The following is a 15,766-nucleotide window of genomic DNA, read 5'->3' as shown; positions in this document are numbered from 1 at the left end:
TTAGTACACCTCCCTCCAGATTCGTTAGAAACAATTCCAAGGAGCTAAGGGGTGTGCTGATTGGAATATCACTTTAAATGTTAAAAGCTGTCAGAAGATCCCCACTGTAATTGCTTTGCTGTCTTCCTGCCTGAGCTCTCGTGTAGCCATGGCTGCTCTCAGCTATCGGGAGCCTTGCTTCCTGTATCACACTTGCCTCGCCTGCTGTCAGCACTCTGATCGTCCTTTCTTGGATTTTCAGATTACTACAACTTTCCCCAAGGATCCAGTCTACACTTTTTCTATTTCTCAAAATCCATTCCCCATCGAGAACCGCGATGTGCTGGGAGAAACTCAGGTAAGGAGCGATTCATAACAAAGCTGTGTTTAATATAGATAGCCTGGCTGTCTCCCTTGCACGTACTAGTATCTGCAAAGGGACGGCTGTGGTTGTGCCCTGAAGTCACCTCGTCGCTGTTCAGTCCGGCGCTTGCCAGACACCCTCCTGCACAGAGCAGTGTCCGCATGCCGATCAGCTGGCCAGCCGCCTGCTCCGTGATGGGGACCAGGGCTCCCCTCTGTGCCAGGGCTGGTGTCTCCGAACCAGCTCTAGCCCCACGGTGATGACATGGGACCCGCTACTCCCTGTGGACAGGAGCAGGACTAGGGTCTGTTACTCCAGCTCCAAGAGCACTGACTTCTCTTCCTGGATGGATGTTTAAAATGCAGAGACCTTTTACTGGAAGAGGCCCTCAGAGTTGAGCGGAGGCAGCTGCTGGACAGCTCGAGGCACTCGCTGGGTGTTGCCAGCACACAAAAGGCTCGAGTTGCTTTAAAGCAGCAACAGCCTGTTTCTCTAAGGCAGCTGTGCCAAAGATGTCAAAGGCTTCCTCCAGAAGTCATCATGAGAAAGGGGTCTCTGCCTGTTGGGGCTCCATTGGCAGAGTGGGAGAGGGTGGCTGCTCAACAACTGCTTTGATCCTCCTTGCCAAGGATGCCCTGGGTTCAAGAGCAGGGAAAGAGGACAGGATGGGGAAGAAGGGGTTGTTTTGTCCTCATCTGCCTCTTTTCCTTAGGGACTGGGCTTTGAGCTGAGCTGACTGGCCACTGCTCAGCATCTCTCGGGTCTCAGACCAGTTCTGTACATGCTGGGGTTGTTCAGATGCTCGGTTAGGAGAGCTAGTGTGGACCCAAATATCCTTTTCTCTGGAAGCTGTTTGCTTCAAGTCGGTCAGCCAACCTGGGATCTTACTTCGGGAAGGGCTCTGCACATGCAACCTATGCCCAAAAGAGACAGGAATGTTGCAGCATCTGTTAGCGGATCCAAATAGGAAAATAAAGTCGTTATGTGGGGAGAAGTGACTTCTCTTTATTATTGTCCCTTCTCTCTAGGACTTCCACAGCTTGGCCACGTACCTGTCGCAAAATACTTCCTCCATTTTCCTAGACATCATTTCTGATTTCCATCTGCTTCTCTTCCTGGTCACGAACGAGGTCATGCCTCTGCGGGTATGTAACGGGGAGGAAAAGGTCGTGTCAGCGTCACTGTCCCCAGGGCCTTGAGCTCCTCATGGGGTGTCACATTTGTGGAGTTGACCGACCCAGCCTGCCACTCCCAGGCATGTCCCCCGGCTGGGTGCAGGCTGTGCAGCTGAGCCAGCCCTTCTTCCAGGCTGAGCTGGTGGTAGAAGATTTAAAAAGTGAAACCAAAGCCCCCAGCTAGACCAAGCGCTCTCAAGACACTGCTGAGAGCAGTGAGGGGGTGGAGGTTATGAGCACAGTTGCAGTCCGGACAGATCCAACTTGGCTGCAGCTCTGAGAGCTGGAAACATTTTTAAAAGTATCTCAGAATCAGAAATTCCTGTTGTAACGATAACTAGATCAGAGCCTGCAAATCTTGGTGAGGCCAACAAGTTCCTGGCTGCGCAGTTCTGCCGCTCTTGGCCGGGCACCGGGGGCTTGGCAGCTGCCCAGTCCCTCAGCTCACATCTGCACCACGGGACCGTCCCGCTGTGAGCAGCACGCCAGCAGAGGGGACCATGTGTTTGCCAGAGGCTTCGAGGGTGCCGAGGACTGCGCATGCGCAGGGCAGCCGGGCTGACCCTGGGCAGCTGGAGATCAGGCCGGGGCTGTGTGCGTGGCTGGCACTGGGGTGCTCCGGCACAGTGGGTTGGCACCCCAAGGAGTTGGGCTCAGCCCGCAGCACTGGCATGCTTTCCCGCTCAGGGTAGCATGGCTGCAGCCTGGTTAGGTGATAAACTCCTCTAAGCAGAGGAAGAGGAAGCATTTGGGGTTTAGGGGTGTGTCTGAATGCTGCGGGGAGCAGAAGAGACAAACTGCATATTGCTCCCTGCCTGTGAACTTCACTGGGCAACACAAAGGGACTTTTAGAAAGGAGCAGCAGACAGTTGTGTCTTGCTGTGGCTGGTGGAGGACAAAGAGGCACTTCCCGGGTCACAGCTCCACCCTGGGTGGGTGCCAGAGGAGCGTCCAGTGCTGATTTCCCTCTTCTGGCTTTCAGGACAGCATCAGCTTGTTGCTGGAAGCTGTGAGGACCAAGAATGAGGAGCTTGCACAGACCTGGAAGAAATCAGAGCAGTGGGCCACCATCGAGCAGCTCTGCAGTAAGAAAGGGGGTCCCTCTGGGAGGGGGTCCCGCTGGGGGGGGGGGGGCGTGGGGAGTCCCTTCTCCCTCAGGCCAAGGCTGGGCCAAGCTGGCCAGGGGCTGCATCTCAAGCCACCGCAGAGGCTGCTGGAGGCTCGGATGGAAGGAGGGCTGTTCCTTGGTCCCGAGCAGCGAGCGGGGCTGCGGTGTGGGAGCTGCAGAGCCCAGCTGGGGGGTGCTGGGATCTGTCACCCCCTGGGAGCCTCCCCAGGGTGCCAGCCTTGGGGGCGAGGGCAGCATCTCAGCAGGGAGGCTTTTGCCAAGGGTGGGACAGAAAACTTGCTCTGGGTTTAGGCAGGGGCCCTGCCTGTTCCCGGTGCTTTCCCCCTGCTCTGACTGGGCTCTTTTCTCTTGCAGGCACAGTCGGTGTCCAGATCTCAGGACTACAGGAGTATGGTGCCATGGGTGGCTCAACACACGCCGTGTCGGCAGCCATGTGGGCCTGCCAGCACTGCACCTTCATGAACCAGCCGGGCACTGACCACTGCGAGATGTGCAGCCTGCCCCGGACCTAGCCACACCAGCACGGTGGCAGACTCCAATACAGAGCAAACCCTCGAGCAGCAGGAGTGGTGCTTGTCCCTTCCCTGTCCTCCCTTCAGCTTCCCCCCGTCAGGCCTCACCCCGGGGTGTGGAGCCGGGCAAGGGGGTGGCTCCAGCCCCACCCCCCATTTACTCTTTGCTCCCTTTCAGGGGCAGCCCCTAGTCGCAGCAGGAGCCGGGCGCCCTGGCTTTACCTTGACACTGGCCCCCAGCCTGGGAAACCAACGCTTAACCTCAGTCTTTGCCCAGCCAGGCCAGGCTGTCCCCCCGCCACCCCCAGTTGCTGCCTTAGCCTGCTCCGGGGTGAGCACCGGGGGCTTGGGCCAGCTGGGCCACCTCCCTCCCTGCCCACTTGCCTGCCCAGAGCAGCTTCCCAGCACAGCGGAGGTGACAGGGAAGCTTCGGCATCTCCCTGCATGCAGCTTTGTTCTGCTTTCCCTGCCCACGCAGGTCGCTGCTGCCAGCCGTGGGTGCCGGGGTACCGACAGCTTTCGCACTAAATGGCCCGGGCAGAGCGAGCAGACGCCTGTTAACTGTGCTGGGCCAGACGGCAGCTCTGCCAGGCTGGCAGTGCTCCCGGAGCAAGACGGGGCCCCCCTCGACACTGGGCAAGGGGTGGGCATGTGCCAGCTCTCAGCTTGGCACCGCTCCCACAGCGCATGGCACCGAGCCACGCTCCCTCCCTCTCTGGTGGCAGAGATGCTTCAGCACACGTCTGTGTGCACTGGGGCTGGCACCAGCGTGGCTGCCGGCTGGGCACCTGCCCAGTCACCACAGGGGCTGTGGAAGGGACATCCCCTCCATGTGCCGTGTCACCCCGCAGATTGCGGTTTGGCTCCTGAGGAAGATGTGGGGCGCTTTAGGCAGCAGATTATCCCCTCCTTTGGAGCGAGGCAGTGCTGGGGGGAGCCATGTAACTCGGGCACCCACCTCGTTTCTGCCGTGTCCTGTCTCGGTAAGGGAGCCAGTCCACAGGCTGGAGCCAGGGGTCAGGCCATGCTCTTGCCACTCTCTCTCCCCTGTAGACCCTTGCTGGGGGCTACCCCATGCTGGGCACTATTGGGGCTGGGGAGGGGGCAGGCAGATGCTTGTAGTGCCCCGGATGGCTCGGCCCCCCCTCTCATGGGGCCTCTGACCAGCTGCCCCATCCTGGAGACCCCCTGCCCTGGTGCTGCGGGTTGAGGTCTTGGTTACATCCCCTGGGGCACTGGTTCTGGCACTGCCCCCTGCTCTCATAGGAGTGAGGCGTGAGGCCCCGTCCTGTGCCAGGACAGCATTGCCCAGTCTTCTTCAGCCAGGCAGTGGGGCGGGGACCCCCAGCATCCCTGTGCCTGGCAGCCTCCCTCACTGCTGCTGGTGAGCGCCGGCCTGGGCTCTGCCATAGGCTTCATCCCACTGGTGTTAGCAGAGCGGCCACCCGGCCCTGCTGCGGGGCTCACGGGCTGCAGTTTGCTTTTCCCCCCTGGTTTGTTGGTGTTTGGGGTTGCAGCAGTGTGCAGTGCCTGGACTGGACTGACCCGGGCACAGGGTCTGCAAGTAACGTTAAATAAAAGCACCTGAAAAAGAGCCAGCACCATGCTTCCTGTGCGGGGGCTGCGCCGTGCCAGGGCTGGGACACTCCGCCCTGCCAGGGGGATGCTGCACCCCATCACCAGGCACCCGGTGCCCTGTCTCCTGCCTCTACTGCGGCCGGACAGTCTGTTTGCAATCAGCATTGGAGTTGTGTGCGGCCGGGCCCAGCGCCAGACCAGCGCATTGAAAAGGAAAAGCAGGAGCCGCACGGAGCCAGAGCTGGGGGAGCCGAGCTGGGACAGCAAGAGCCCGGGGAGCCAGAGCTGGGACAGCAGAGCCGGGACAGTGGCTGCTGCATCTGCACGGGCAGGAGCTCGGCACAGGTAGGAGGTGGGCAGGGCTCCGGTGGCACCAGGTCCCGTGTGCCCAGCCTCAGGAACATGACACCCCATGGCCACCCAGCCCTCGGGGTCCCTGTCTTGGGGACGCTGGGGACATGGTGGCCCAGCTCCCTCCTGCCTGCAGCCGGGGCCCTTCTCACTGTGCTCTGCCCTAGCAGAGCCATGTCGCGGCTTCTCCCCTTCCTGCTCCTTGTGGCTCTGGGCTGTGCCGCCAAGCTGAAGCCGCGGCCAGTGGTGTGGGATGACAGAGCGGACGGTAAGCCCCCACCGCTGGGGACCCCCTGCCCGCCAGGCAGGGGCGGCCAGTGTGCGTGTACAGGCAGGGCCAGAGCTTCCCCACCTGACCTCTGCCTGACAGCGGGCAGCTGCCCTTGGGTGTGATGCTGGAGGGGTGCTGGGGCAGAGGTCCTGCGGCAGTTGGGCTACTGGGGGGGTCCTGCCCCGGCCAGCCTGTCCCCCCCGGTCCCCGCAGCCCAGAAGGTGCCGGTGAAGGGCTGCGCCAACCTGACACTGGTGCTGGATAACTGGAAGTTTGCCATCACCTCCCAGATGAGGAACCTGCTGCTCTTCGACCACCAGACCGTGCTGCCCGACTACGGGAGGTGAGGGGGCCGCGGGGACCGGCGATGCCCCTCGGGGAGGGGGGCTGGGAGGTTCTGGCAGGGGTCCCGCGTCCTCACCCTTCTCCCCCCACACAGGATCCGATCGCTGTCGGGGGCCCTGGACGAGCTGTACCGGGACTTCAGCGCCCTGAAGGAGCAGCTGGGGCGGCTCTCGGCGCGCTTCGCCGAGGCGGAGGCCTTGGTGGACCAGCTGAGGCGGGGCCGCGGCCCCGGAGCCCCCCCGCAGCGCCGGGGGCTGCCCCAGCCCGCCCGCAGGCCCCCCGACCCCCCGCAGCAGCCGCACCGGGCCCCGGCGGGGGGGGGCACAGCACGGTGGGCGTCAGCTTGAGGGGCCTTACCAAGCCGGGGGGTCCCAGCAGCTGCACCCACCGGCGGGGCCGGGGGGAGCGGGGGGGCGGAGGGCAGGCCCGTGCGGTGCGGTAGGGCCCCGACCCCCATTCGCTATTAATAAAGCCGCTACCATTAGCGTTGCCTCGCTATTCTCTATGCCCCCGGAGAGGGGGCTACACCCCCCATCCCTCCCGGTACGTCGACCCCGGGGGGCCGCCCCGGGCCCGCCAATCGCGGCTTTACGGCCTGTCGCAAACTCCCCGCCCATTGCGGCGGCCGCCGCGCAGCCGTAAAGCGGAGCCGCCCGCGCCCCCCGCCCGGTACCCGCAGCCCTGCCGGGAGGCGATGGGGGGCGGGATGGGGGGGCCTGAGGTGTGGGGCGGGATGGGGGGCTGAGACTGAAGGGATTGTGTAGGGGCGGGTCTGGGGAGCCGGAATGGGGTATGGGGTGGCCTGGGGGGACTGGGCCTGCGGGATGAGGGGGGCTGTGGGGCTCGGTCGGGGGTGGGGGCTGTGGAACTAGGTCTCCGCGCGCCTGGGGCTGTCAGTGGCCTTGAGGGGGGTCCCGGGCTCAGTCTTGCCCCCCAGGGCCCTGCCGGAGGGTCCCCGTCCCCTGCCCAGCTGGGTGTGGGCAGCCCCCCCGCCGCCCCCCGGCGCTGACCCCCATCCCTGCCCCCCAGGCTGGCAGCGCCCCTCCGGCACCATGGCACAGGTGGGCCACAGGGTGGATTACCTGGCCGGCTTCTGCTGCCCGGTTGGGGGGCTGGTGGCGGGCAAGCCCCGGGTGCTGTGCCACGAGAACGAGATCTACCTCTCCAACGGCAGCGAGTTCGTCTACGTCTACGATCAGGAGGGGAAGGTGCTGAAGGTGAGTGGCTGGGGGCCGGGGGGGGGGCTTTGCCCCGCTCCCCCGTGCTAGCGGGGTGCTCTGGGGCCGCTGTCCCGGGACCGGCATAGTGCTAACGTCCCCTGTCACTGGTCACCTGCTCTGGGGCCAGAGTCCGTCCTGGGATCCCTCTGCGCGGTCTCCCCATCCACAGACACGCTCCACGAGCAGCGCTGGACCCCCTTACCCGGCTCCAAGGCCCCTCCCGGGGCTGGGGGTGCTGCTGTCTGGCCCCTCTCTTAAACTTGCAAGCAAACGTTTAATTAAACTAGAAAGGTTTTCTTTCCTCCCGAAGCAAAGCGACATCTCTTTCATTTCTCACCTACAAAGGGTTTCGCTATTGTCTCTGCTGTGACTAACAGCAGTCGTCGTGTCGAGTTATACACAGCTTCTTTTTTTAATTTGTTCTTATTATCATTTCTAAGAAAGCCATCACTGTAATACCAGGATTTGCCTCCTACACTGCGCTCCTTCTCAGGAAAGTAGATCATGTACCAGCTTTCTGATCGCTATTTTCCTTCCCCTCGGGGATCATGAGTGGCGGGCTGCCTCATTACCTGCAGCCCTGCACCAGACCCTCTGCCGCCCCTCACCAAGGGCGGCTGCCCCTCACCCGGGAAAGCCCAGCAGGGTCCACGAGCTGTGGTGCTGCCCAGGTATAGAGTTATTCCTGGAAATTGCTTGTAACCTGCGTTTTCAGGAAATAACCACTTTAATTTGCAGTTGCATTGGGGTTGCCTGGGAGGGAGCATTGTCCGGCGAGTGGTTTCTTTCTTCACCTGGTGCGGGTGAGCAGAGTTCTGCCTGGGCTGGCAGCGTGGGCACCGTGGCTTCCTCAGCGCTCGCACCTGTGGTGAGCAGCCCCATCCTCGCCGTCCCTCTGGGTGCTGTAGGAAGGTGACATTTCTTTCTGCTTTTCCACCCAGGCCGTGTACCGGTGCCCTGACCGGGTATGGCATGTGGAGCTGCTGCCCCAGCCCCGGCAGCTCTACATCCTCTGTGCCCAGAGTGGCATTTACTGCGTCTCCCTGGACCAGCAGAGCAGGTGAGCGGGCTGTCACCCCCAGGGATGCAAGCCAGCCCCATGCCATTAGCCCTGGAGTCCCAGGGCTGCTTCCTACAGCTGGGGTGATGTGTTGGGTGTCCGCTGCTGCCCTCTCCCTGCCCGTTCTCCTGCAGGCATAGGAAGCCTTATGCAGCTTGAAGCTCTGGCTCTCTCTGGATCGCCACTCTTGCAGCAGATGCTAAAAGCTATGCTGCGGGGAGCTTCTTTCTGAGGGCCAGGGTAAGAGGCAGCCAAGGGAAGAGCTGGCTTCGCCCCATGGCTTGGCTGAGAGCTCTTCCTTGTTTGCTTGAAGGTTAATGGAGCAGACGGATGGCGACGGCCAAGAAAGCAATTGCCCTTCCGGTGTCTTCCCTGTGGACTCGGATGCCTGCATCTTCCCAGACTCCAGCCTGTGCATGTTCACTCTCCTCAACAACTTTGTCATCACCTTGTCCCAGGCTCACGGCAAATGGTGGATGAAACTGCATGAGCTTCCGCGTCCTGAGCAGGAGAGTCCCCCATACCGGCAGGTCAGCGAGGTGGGCTTCTGCCCTGGCCCCCAGCCCGGAGAGGAGGAGGACGGCCCGCCCTCCCGCTTCCTGCCTGTCCTGTGCTGTGCATCCTCCCCAGGCACCATGGGGTCCGGGGAGGGGCTCTGGTGCTCGGGGGGCTTCGTGCTGGAAGAGCCCCTCTTCAGCCTGCTCTTCGGGATTGATGCAGCCATGCTGGAGTCACCTATGATCCTCTGTGGCTTCCCGGATGGACAGCTTTGCTCCGTGCCGCTGAAGGCCCTCAGCTCTTCACCACCTGTTGACGGCTGCCATGATGTTTCAAACCAAGACCCCCCTGTGAAGATCCTCCATCATTTGGAAGAGCCCATTGTCTTCATTGGGGCCTTGAGAACGGAGCGGAGGGCGGCAGAGGATGCTGAGGACGAGCAGCTCTTTGGAGACTCTGGCTGTGACTGCGTGGTGGCTGTGGGCCACTACGGGAAGATGGTGGCTGTCAAAGCGGATCAGAGGGAGGAGGCGACGGTGCCGGAGCTCAGGGAGTACTACTTGCGTGGGCCCATTCTCTGCGCCGCCTGCAGCAGCGGCAGCCGAATGTATTACAGCACGCACTCGGACATCTCTGCCGTCGACCTGGACTGGGTTGGTGACTCCTCCGATCCTGAAGACACAGAGAGCTGCACCGGCGTCCTGCCTCCTGTCCTGTCTCCAGCCAGTTTAAGTATCTGTAGCGTTGTGGCTCTTTCCTTGTCTTCTCGGGCGTCAGAAGGTACTGCTGGCAGCGGGGCGTGCACTGGGTCTTGGGGTGGAGTGGGGCAGGATAGCTGCCTATTCCAGCCCGTACGTCTCCGCCCCTCCTTATGGTCCAGATTGGGCTCCGTCCTCCATCCGTTCTTGTTGACTCCCCTCGTTTTTGTAAGTCGTTTCTGTCAAGCATGCCAACTCTGGCTGAACGCGAGGCGTGCTGGCAGCTCCGGCTCTTCCCTGCCCATTTCGCAGTTCCTTTCTGCTCGGCGTTGCAGGAGGTGGCTGGTCCAGAGAGGTTCCCACTGGGCACTGGCCCTGCCTGTCCCCCTGCGCGCCCCGCACAGAGGAGCCCTGAGCAAGCTGGGAGGAGGCTCGCTGCAGAAAGGGGGTCTCAGGCATGCCACTGTCTGGCCCGGGGGCTCCTGTGTGGCCGCTTGGAGCCTGCACGTTCTGCACTCCCCAGCCCCACAGCTTGGGTGCTAACTGTGTCCCCCTCCTCAGCAAGGGCAGCGTGCAGTGCCTGACCGTGGCCTGGGCACACAGCAAGGTGCGGTGCTCATCCTCAGCCCCCGTCTTGGGAGCGGAGGAAGGCAGCTGAGTGCCTAGACGGGGGGAAAGCATCGCATAGCCATAGCTGAGCCCCTTCCCCGCAGCAGCATGAGGAGCAAAGGGGGCCAGAATGGGCAGGTGAGCGAGGGGAGGCTCCTGGGGCACCCAGGCAAGAGCAAGGCAGGCAACCCTGCCTCTGCCAGACCCCGCTCACTGCCTGCAGAGCTGCATGCATCTCGCTGCCGGGGACCCTGCATGGCAGCGCTGGCTCCCAGTGTGCTGCAGCCCCCAGCTGCTGGCCTTGGCTTGGGGGCAGCCAGCTCCGGGAAGCATGGCTGGGGCGGTGGGGCTGTCAGTGAGCAGGAGCCACGGGGACAGGACAGGCATGAGGGGGGTCGTGTTTCCCTTCAGCGGGGTGGCCCCTTCTCAGGGAGCTGTGTTTGAGGTGGGCGTGCTGTTGTGGTCTGTGTCCTGTCTCCATTGTACCCTGCTGCAGACGGAAGCGATACCTCCGGCTCCCGCTGTCCTGGGGCAGGTGGTGCCATCCTGTGCTCCCCCATCCCTCTGCATCCCCCTGACGCTGGGGAAGCCCTGGCTGCCTTGCTGGCCCCCGCTGCTGCCCCTCGGTGCCCGACCTGCCCTGGTCTCTCCCCACAGGTGAATCGGAGCTGCTGGCCTTGTCTGCAAAAGGCCGCCTCATGACCTGTGACTTATGCAGCCCCGAGGATGCTGACGTGGAGCTGACGCCCGCCGAGGCTGGCCGGAGGATTAAGGAGCTGTTGTCCGGGATAGGCAACACCTCAGAGAGGTAAAGGGTAGGGCTACTGGGCGCACTTGTGTTCTCACTTGGCGAGCTGCTGGGCTTATAGGCACTGAGCAGGGCTTTTCTGCATCAGCCGTGAGGTCTCTGTTCAGTAACTGCTCCAGTGTTTACCTTCCCAGAGTGCAGGAGCCTGGCTGGGAAGCCCCCCCTGCCCTCAATAGGACAAAACCAGTGTTTAGGGGCAGCCCCGCCGGCTGCCCCGCTCTCCCCTGGGCACAGCCAGTTTTGACGCTGCAGGCAGGATGGTGTTTACAGCCTCAGCGGCAGAAGGTGGGAGAGGCAGGGTGCCCGGCACTCCCAGACAGCCCACCACACTTGCCAAGTTGGCAGTAACAGGCAGGGCAGGCGTGTGCCTTTGGCCTCCAGAGCCATCTGCATGTGGGGAGGGGATCTGGGCGAGTCACCCTCCCTTTGCAGGGGGATTCCTGGGGTCTGGCTGGCTGGAGCCACTCCTCAGGCTCAGCTCAGCTGGTGGGGACTCACAGGTGTAGCGTGCCTTGGAGAAGAAGCTGGCAAGTTCCCATGGCAGCTTGGGGCAGCTCAGGGCAGCGGGCTCATGCTGGGGGCTGTTTGGCTCATCTGCAGCAGCAGCACAGTGCCCTTCGTGCAGCAGCCTTTGGCACTGGCCCCTGCTGTGCTCCTGTTGCTGACCCAGTGTCCTGGCTGCCGTCCCTCCCGCTGTTTTAGCAATGACACTTTGCCCTTGCAGAGTTTCCTTCCTGAAGAAAGCAGTGGACCAGAAGAATCGAGCCCTGGCCAGCCTGAACCAGGTGATGAATGTGAGCGCAGCTTTGCTGTCCAGCCAGGAAGGCCAGAAGCCCATTGCTTGCACCGTCACTGCTAACTGGAGCTGCCTCCTGCTCCAAGATACCGTTACAATCTCCTGTCTGCTGGAGAACTGCAGCGAGTACAGTCTGGAGGAGGGCTGGACCCTCTGCGTTCAGCTCCTGGCCAGCCCCTGTGCCTTAGAGGAGGAGTCATCCGTGGATTCAGCCACCACTTTCACCTTCCCCATCGACCACCTCCTCCCTGGGAACAAGAGGGAGCTGACACTGCCCCTCGGCTCTGCCGCAGACACCAAGCTGGACCTGCCTCTGACCATCTCCTGTGCTCTCTACTACAGTTTACGGGATATTTTGGGCAGCGGCTCAGACTCCTCCGAGGCTTTGGACGACCTCCTGCCAGATGACTCGCCCATCCTCTCCCCAGACAGAGAGGGGATCTGCCTGCCCCTCAGTGAATGCACCATTGACATGCTCCAGTGCCTCCGTTTCGAGAGCAGCCCCCCTGGGCTGGATGCCTCCCCGCCAGTGGCTGCTCCCCCTGCCCCCCCAGACCCTGTGGAGACCTTCCTCAAAGTGTCCCAGGAGCAGACTGAGCCCAAGGGGGTGAAAGCCGGCGAGCTGCCACATGCCACTGGAGAGGGGAACCTGCCTCCGTCAGCGGCATCCATCCGGGTGTCCTCGGAGCTGCTGAAAAACACGCTGAAAACCTCCGGCTCGGGTGAGTCCCTGGAGAGGAGTGTCTCAGGAGCCTCTGGGGTATCTCCCTGGGCAGAGGTGCTTGCATCCCGGCTTGTGGCCATGCCAGGAGAGGCCGGGGTGGCACTGTCACAGCCTGTGCGTGCAGGCTGGGATGGTCACCAGCCCTTTCCTTGGGTGAGGAGGGCTGCGTGACCCCACACAGTCACCACCTCAGCACATGTCTGCTCGTGCACTGGCGCATGGATGCGATGGCAGTTGCATGACCAAGCTCAGCTTGTCTCAGCAGGGAGGGAAGCGGCCCCCGCGTCAGGCCCTGGCCTCACAGGGGCTGCACCAGCCACACACTGCTTCCTCCTGTGCTGGCTGCATGGCTCCTGCCTGAGTGGGGCTGCTGAGCCGCAGGGAGGGCATTCAGCGGCATAACAAGCTCTGCTTTCTCTCCTTTTGTCCCCAGATGTCCCGCTGAGCTGTGCCACGCTGCGCTGGCTGCTGGCTGAGAACGCTGGGGCCGAGGCGCTGAGCAGTGGGAATGTGGCATCGGTGCGTGGCGCAGCACCAGACGGAGGCGAGGTGCAGCTGCTTGTCCGAGAGGCAAGGAATGGGTTAGCCCTGCAGACAAACTCCCCGTGCCTGTCCCACGAAGCTGGCTTCGTTCTGCAGCCCCTCGCCCATGCCAGGGAGCTGGGTGATGTATGGCCTTGCTATCCTGACCCCAGGCTGTCACCTGTGGGTCCAGCTGCCGGGGAGCCTGCTGGCTGCTGTGCTGTGGGGCTGGGGCTTGTGTGCTCGGCTGGGCGGGCTGCCTTGCCAGTCCCCCTTCTCCCAACCCTGGACTTCCCAAAGGCTGTGGCCGCTTCCCTCCCTCTCTGGGTGGGCGTGTGTCCCCCAGATGCTGTCATTTCCCTGCTAGGCAGGGCAGTGGGCTGTGGCTGTGTCCCTGCACGGCACGCTGGCCTTGTGAAGGCAAAGACAGGGGCCTGCTCCCCTCCCAGCATCCCTTCACTGGTCCTCAGGATCTTTGTGGGTGCTTTTTGCTGCAGCCTTTCCACTGGAGCGGTGTGTCTACTGCTCCTGGCCATCTCTTGCCCAGCCCCACTGAGATGTGGTAGCCTCAGCCGCTTGCGGGGCCCCAGTCAGGTGTCAAGATTGGCTGCTGTAAGAAATGGGCTTTCCCTGCTGGTTCGACCAGCTGAACTTTGCTGGCTCTGCAAAGTGAGGGGAAAATGTGGGTGGATTCAGGGTGTAAATCTGATCTGCTGCAGCTCGTCCCTCTTTAATGCAAAAATCCCCCTCTAAATGCAAAAGAAAAATTGTAATTGCTGCCCAGCTCTCCTGCCATGGCTGGTTGATCCCGTGCCGAGGGGCCCAGCTGCCTGCACACTGGCAATGACCTGCCTCAGGTTGATTCACGCTTGAGAGCTCTAATATTGCCAGTGCGATTAGTGACAATGTTAATTCTGCTTGGGCTAAGCCTGGCGGATTAAATCTGCTGGGGTGGCAGCCTGCGTCCCCTCGGGGAACGGGCATCCACTCACCCCCCGCAGCGCTGGGCCAGGCCAGCGGCCACTCTGCCGGCTGCAGCACCTGCCCCTGCTGCCGCTCCTGCTGGGGCTGAAGGAGCGGGCAAGGCCTCGCCTGTGGCCTGGTGGCCACCAGGCGAGGGGCAAACGCCCCTCGGAGGGGCTGGGCAAGGGGTCTGAGGTACCCAGCTGGGCTGGCAGCATCTCCGCTGTGTTTGCCTGTACCAGGCTGTAGAGCAAATGGGTTTGGGGGGTGCAGGAGTATGGGTGGGGGAGGAAAGCCTCTTGGGGAGCCCTGTGCCTGTGGGGAGGGGTCCTGGGGCCACCCTCGCCCCCTCCCCTGCCTGGTGATGATTGCAGCGTGGATGTGCTTACTGTCCCAGGTGGCCATGAACGACCTCAGCCCTGCGGGTCCCATCCAGGCCGTGGAGATCGTGATGGAGAGCCCATCCCTGGCTGACATGTGCAGGATGCACCACGCCGTCATCCGGCGCATCCAGGTACGCTCAGCGCCGCTGGCTGCGGGGCTGTGCCACTGTGTGCAGGTGGCCCCCAGGGACCAAGCCAGAGCCCCCAGGCCAAATCCAGGAGCTACAGCCGAGTGCTCTGGGAGGGTTTCTCTGGCACCACCGTGTGGCAAACCAGCCTGCCCTCTAGCAGGGCTGTGGAGTGGGACCATCACGGACCCTGCTCCCTTCCCGAGCCCCCAGCCTCGGCTCTGGGCGTTTGGGCCATGGAGCCCCGGGAGGTGCCGGCCGTCTGCCCTGGAAACAGGCACCGGTCAGTTTGCCAGCTAAACAGAGCGCGGACCCTGTGGCACGTGGGGGCTGGCAGCCTTCCCGGAGGCGCTTCGGTGCTGGCAAGCGTGGTGCCAGGCCTGGGGAGCGCAGGGCAGCGTGGCTGCCAGGTGGAGACCTGCCTCCTGCCCCGAGCCAGGGCTGGGGCTCCCTGGGGCTGGGTGCTGCCGCAGCCGGCTCTCCCGCTGCCCGCCCCAGCAGCGCTCTCTGCTCCCCACAGGCACTAGTGCTGGAGCAGGCAGCACAGGGCTCGGGCCCCCCTGACCTTCGCATGCAGTACCTGCGCCAGATCCAGGCCAACCACGAGGTGAGCTGCAAGCCCGTGCCGGGGGCGGCAGGTGCCCACTGTGCCTTGGTCCCCTCCTGGTATGCTGCGCGCCACTGGGATCCCCCACCGCAGCCCCAAACCGATGCGCGTGTCTGAAGTTCAGTCTCCCTTGTACAGATGCTGCTGAAGGAGGCGCAGACCCTACGCGACCGGCTGCCCCTCAGCGAGGAGGGGGCTACCACGGCCGAGAAGCTCTTGCACATCTACAGGCAGCTCCGCAACCCCAGCCTTGTTCTGCTGTGAGCAGGGGGGTGGGCAGTGCACCCTGGGGGCCCCGAGCCCCGCTGGCCGGGGTGGGCCCTGCCAGGCCAGCAGCGGGGAGAGACCCCCACAGGAGGAGGAGCGGGTGCGGGTGGGAGGGCTGGCAGCGAGGGCAGGGAGGCCCTGGTGGTGGTCCAGGTGGGGGGCGTGTGTGTGTGCGTGTTTTGTGGTCGTGTTGTTGGCAACACCGGAGGGTTGCGGGGCTCCGGCGGCAGAGTGGGGGCTTCTGGGCTGGCCCAGCCCAGCCCTGCCGCTCCCCCCCTCCCCAGCCTGCCACACCGGTGGGCAGCCCCCGGGGCCGTGCTGTCTTGTGGATCATTCTAGCCGTGGTAGTTTAGCGCTCTCCCAGCGGCTGCCATGCTGTGCCGGCTGCGGGCTGTGCCCCCATGCCGCCTTGCCTTTCAGGATCAGGATAAACAGGGTGCTGTGCCAGGGTGCCCAGCGGGTGCCTGCCCGGGGGAGCCCCGTTTTCTGCTGGGCAGGGGAGGGGGTTTTCCACTCCCCCGTTGTTTCTATAAATGATCTTGTATTTCTGTGGTGGTGCAGCGTGTTTTGGCCCAGTCCTTCCCCGCACCGCTCCAGTATCTGTAAATCTGTCGTCTGCCATGAAAACGATCGTGCCGCTCAGCAAGTGCCCGTCTCTTTTCCTTTTCCATCTCCCAGCAGGGCCCTGCCAGCTCCTGGAGGGGTTCCACTGCTGCCCACCCCCCCAGTCCCCAGCCAGGTTGCAGCCCCCCCCCCTCCTCTCCCAGCCTGGCAGAGGG

At 63.1% G+C, this 15,766-nt stretch overlaps 3 protein-coding genes across 7 annotated transcripts in view; all 3 read left to right on the top strand.

The window, feature by feature from the left end:
- NPLOC4 (NPL4 homolog, ubiquitin recognition factor) overlaps positions 1-3,204 on the top strand; it is a 29,308-nt gene extending 26,104 nt beyond the window's left edge. For both annotated transcript variants that reach the window (XM_056331884.1, XM_056331876.1), the window contains 4 exons: positions 242-337; positions 1,372-1,488; positions 2,501-2,603; positions 3,002-3,204. In XM_056331884.1, coding sequence (XP_056187859.1) covers positions 242-337; positions 1,372-1,488; positions 2,501-2,603; positions 3,002-3,159 — 474 coding nt within the window. In that variant the 3' untranslated portion in view covers positions 3,160-3,204. The remainder of the gene's footprint in view (positions 1-241; positions 338-1,371; positions 1,489-2,500; positions 2,604-3,001) is intronic.
- Positions 3,205-3,342: 138 nt separating this feature from the next.
- Positions 3,343-6,183, top strand: LOC130146112 (uncharacterized). Of its 2 annotated transcripts, none has more exons than XM_056331909.1 (4): positions 3,343-5,082; positions 5,259-5,356; positions 5,573-5,702; positions 5,799-6,183. In XM_056331909.1, exons 1-4 carry the CDS (start codon positions 4,763-4,765, stop codon positions 6,049-6,051), a joined length of 801 nt encoding a protein of 266 aa, XP_056187884.1. In that variant the 5' UTR covers positions 3,343-4,762; the 3' UTR covers positions 6,052-6,183. The 2 variants fall into 2 exon arrangements, with proteins under 2 accessions (XP_056187884.1, XP_056187873.1); XM_056331898.1 differs by having other exon boundaries at positions 5,256-5,356.
- A 137-nt stretch (positions 6,184-6,320) lies between these two features.
- FAAP100 (FA core complex associated protein 100) lies at positions 6,321-15,629 on the top strand. Of its 3 annotated transcripts, XM_056331858.1 has the most exons (10): positions 6,321-6,373; positions 6,734-6,921; positions 7,866-7,984; positions 8,298-9,262; positions 10,447-10,597; positions 11,322-12,115; positions 12,551-12,687; positions 14,000-14,116; positions 14,634-14,720; positions 14,859-15,629. In XM_056331858.1, the coding sequence occupies exons 2-10, from the start codon at positions 6,757-6,759 to the stop codon at positions 14,982-14,984; spliced, it is 2,661 nt and encodes an 886-aa protein (XP_056187833.1). In that variant the 5' UTR covers positions 6,321-6,373; positions 6,734-6,756; the 3' UTR covers positions 14,985-15,629. The 3 variants fall into 3 exon arrangements, 2 of the variants coding, with proteins under 2 accessions (XP_056187833.1, XP_056187823.1); XR_008820761.1 differs by lacking the exon at positions 14,859-15,629 and having other exon boundaries at positions 12,551-12,698; positions 14,634-14,654; XM_056331848.1 differs by lacking the exon at positions 6,321-6,373 and having other exon boundaries at positions 6,559-6,921; positions 12,551-12,786.
- The last annotated feature ends 137 nt before the right edge of the window (positions 15,630-15,766 follow it).

The sequence above is a fragment of the Falco biarmicus genome, chromosome 1 (genome assembly GCF_023638135.1).
Source record: "Falco biarmicus isolate bFalBia1 chromosome 1, bFalBia1.pri, whole genome shotgun sequence".
NCBI classification, from domain to species: domain Eukaryota; kingdom Metazoa; phylum Chordata; class Aves; order Falconiformes; family Falconidae; genus Falco; species Falco biarmicus.
This window is presented reverse-complemented; position numbering and strand designations above follow the sequence as displayed.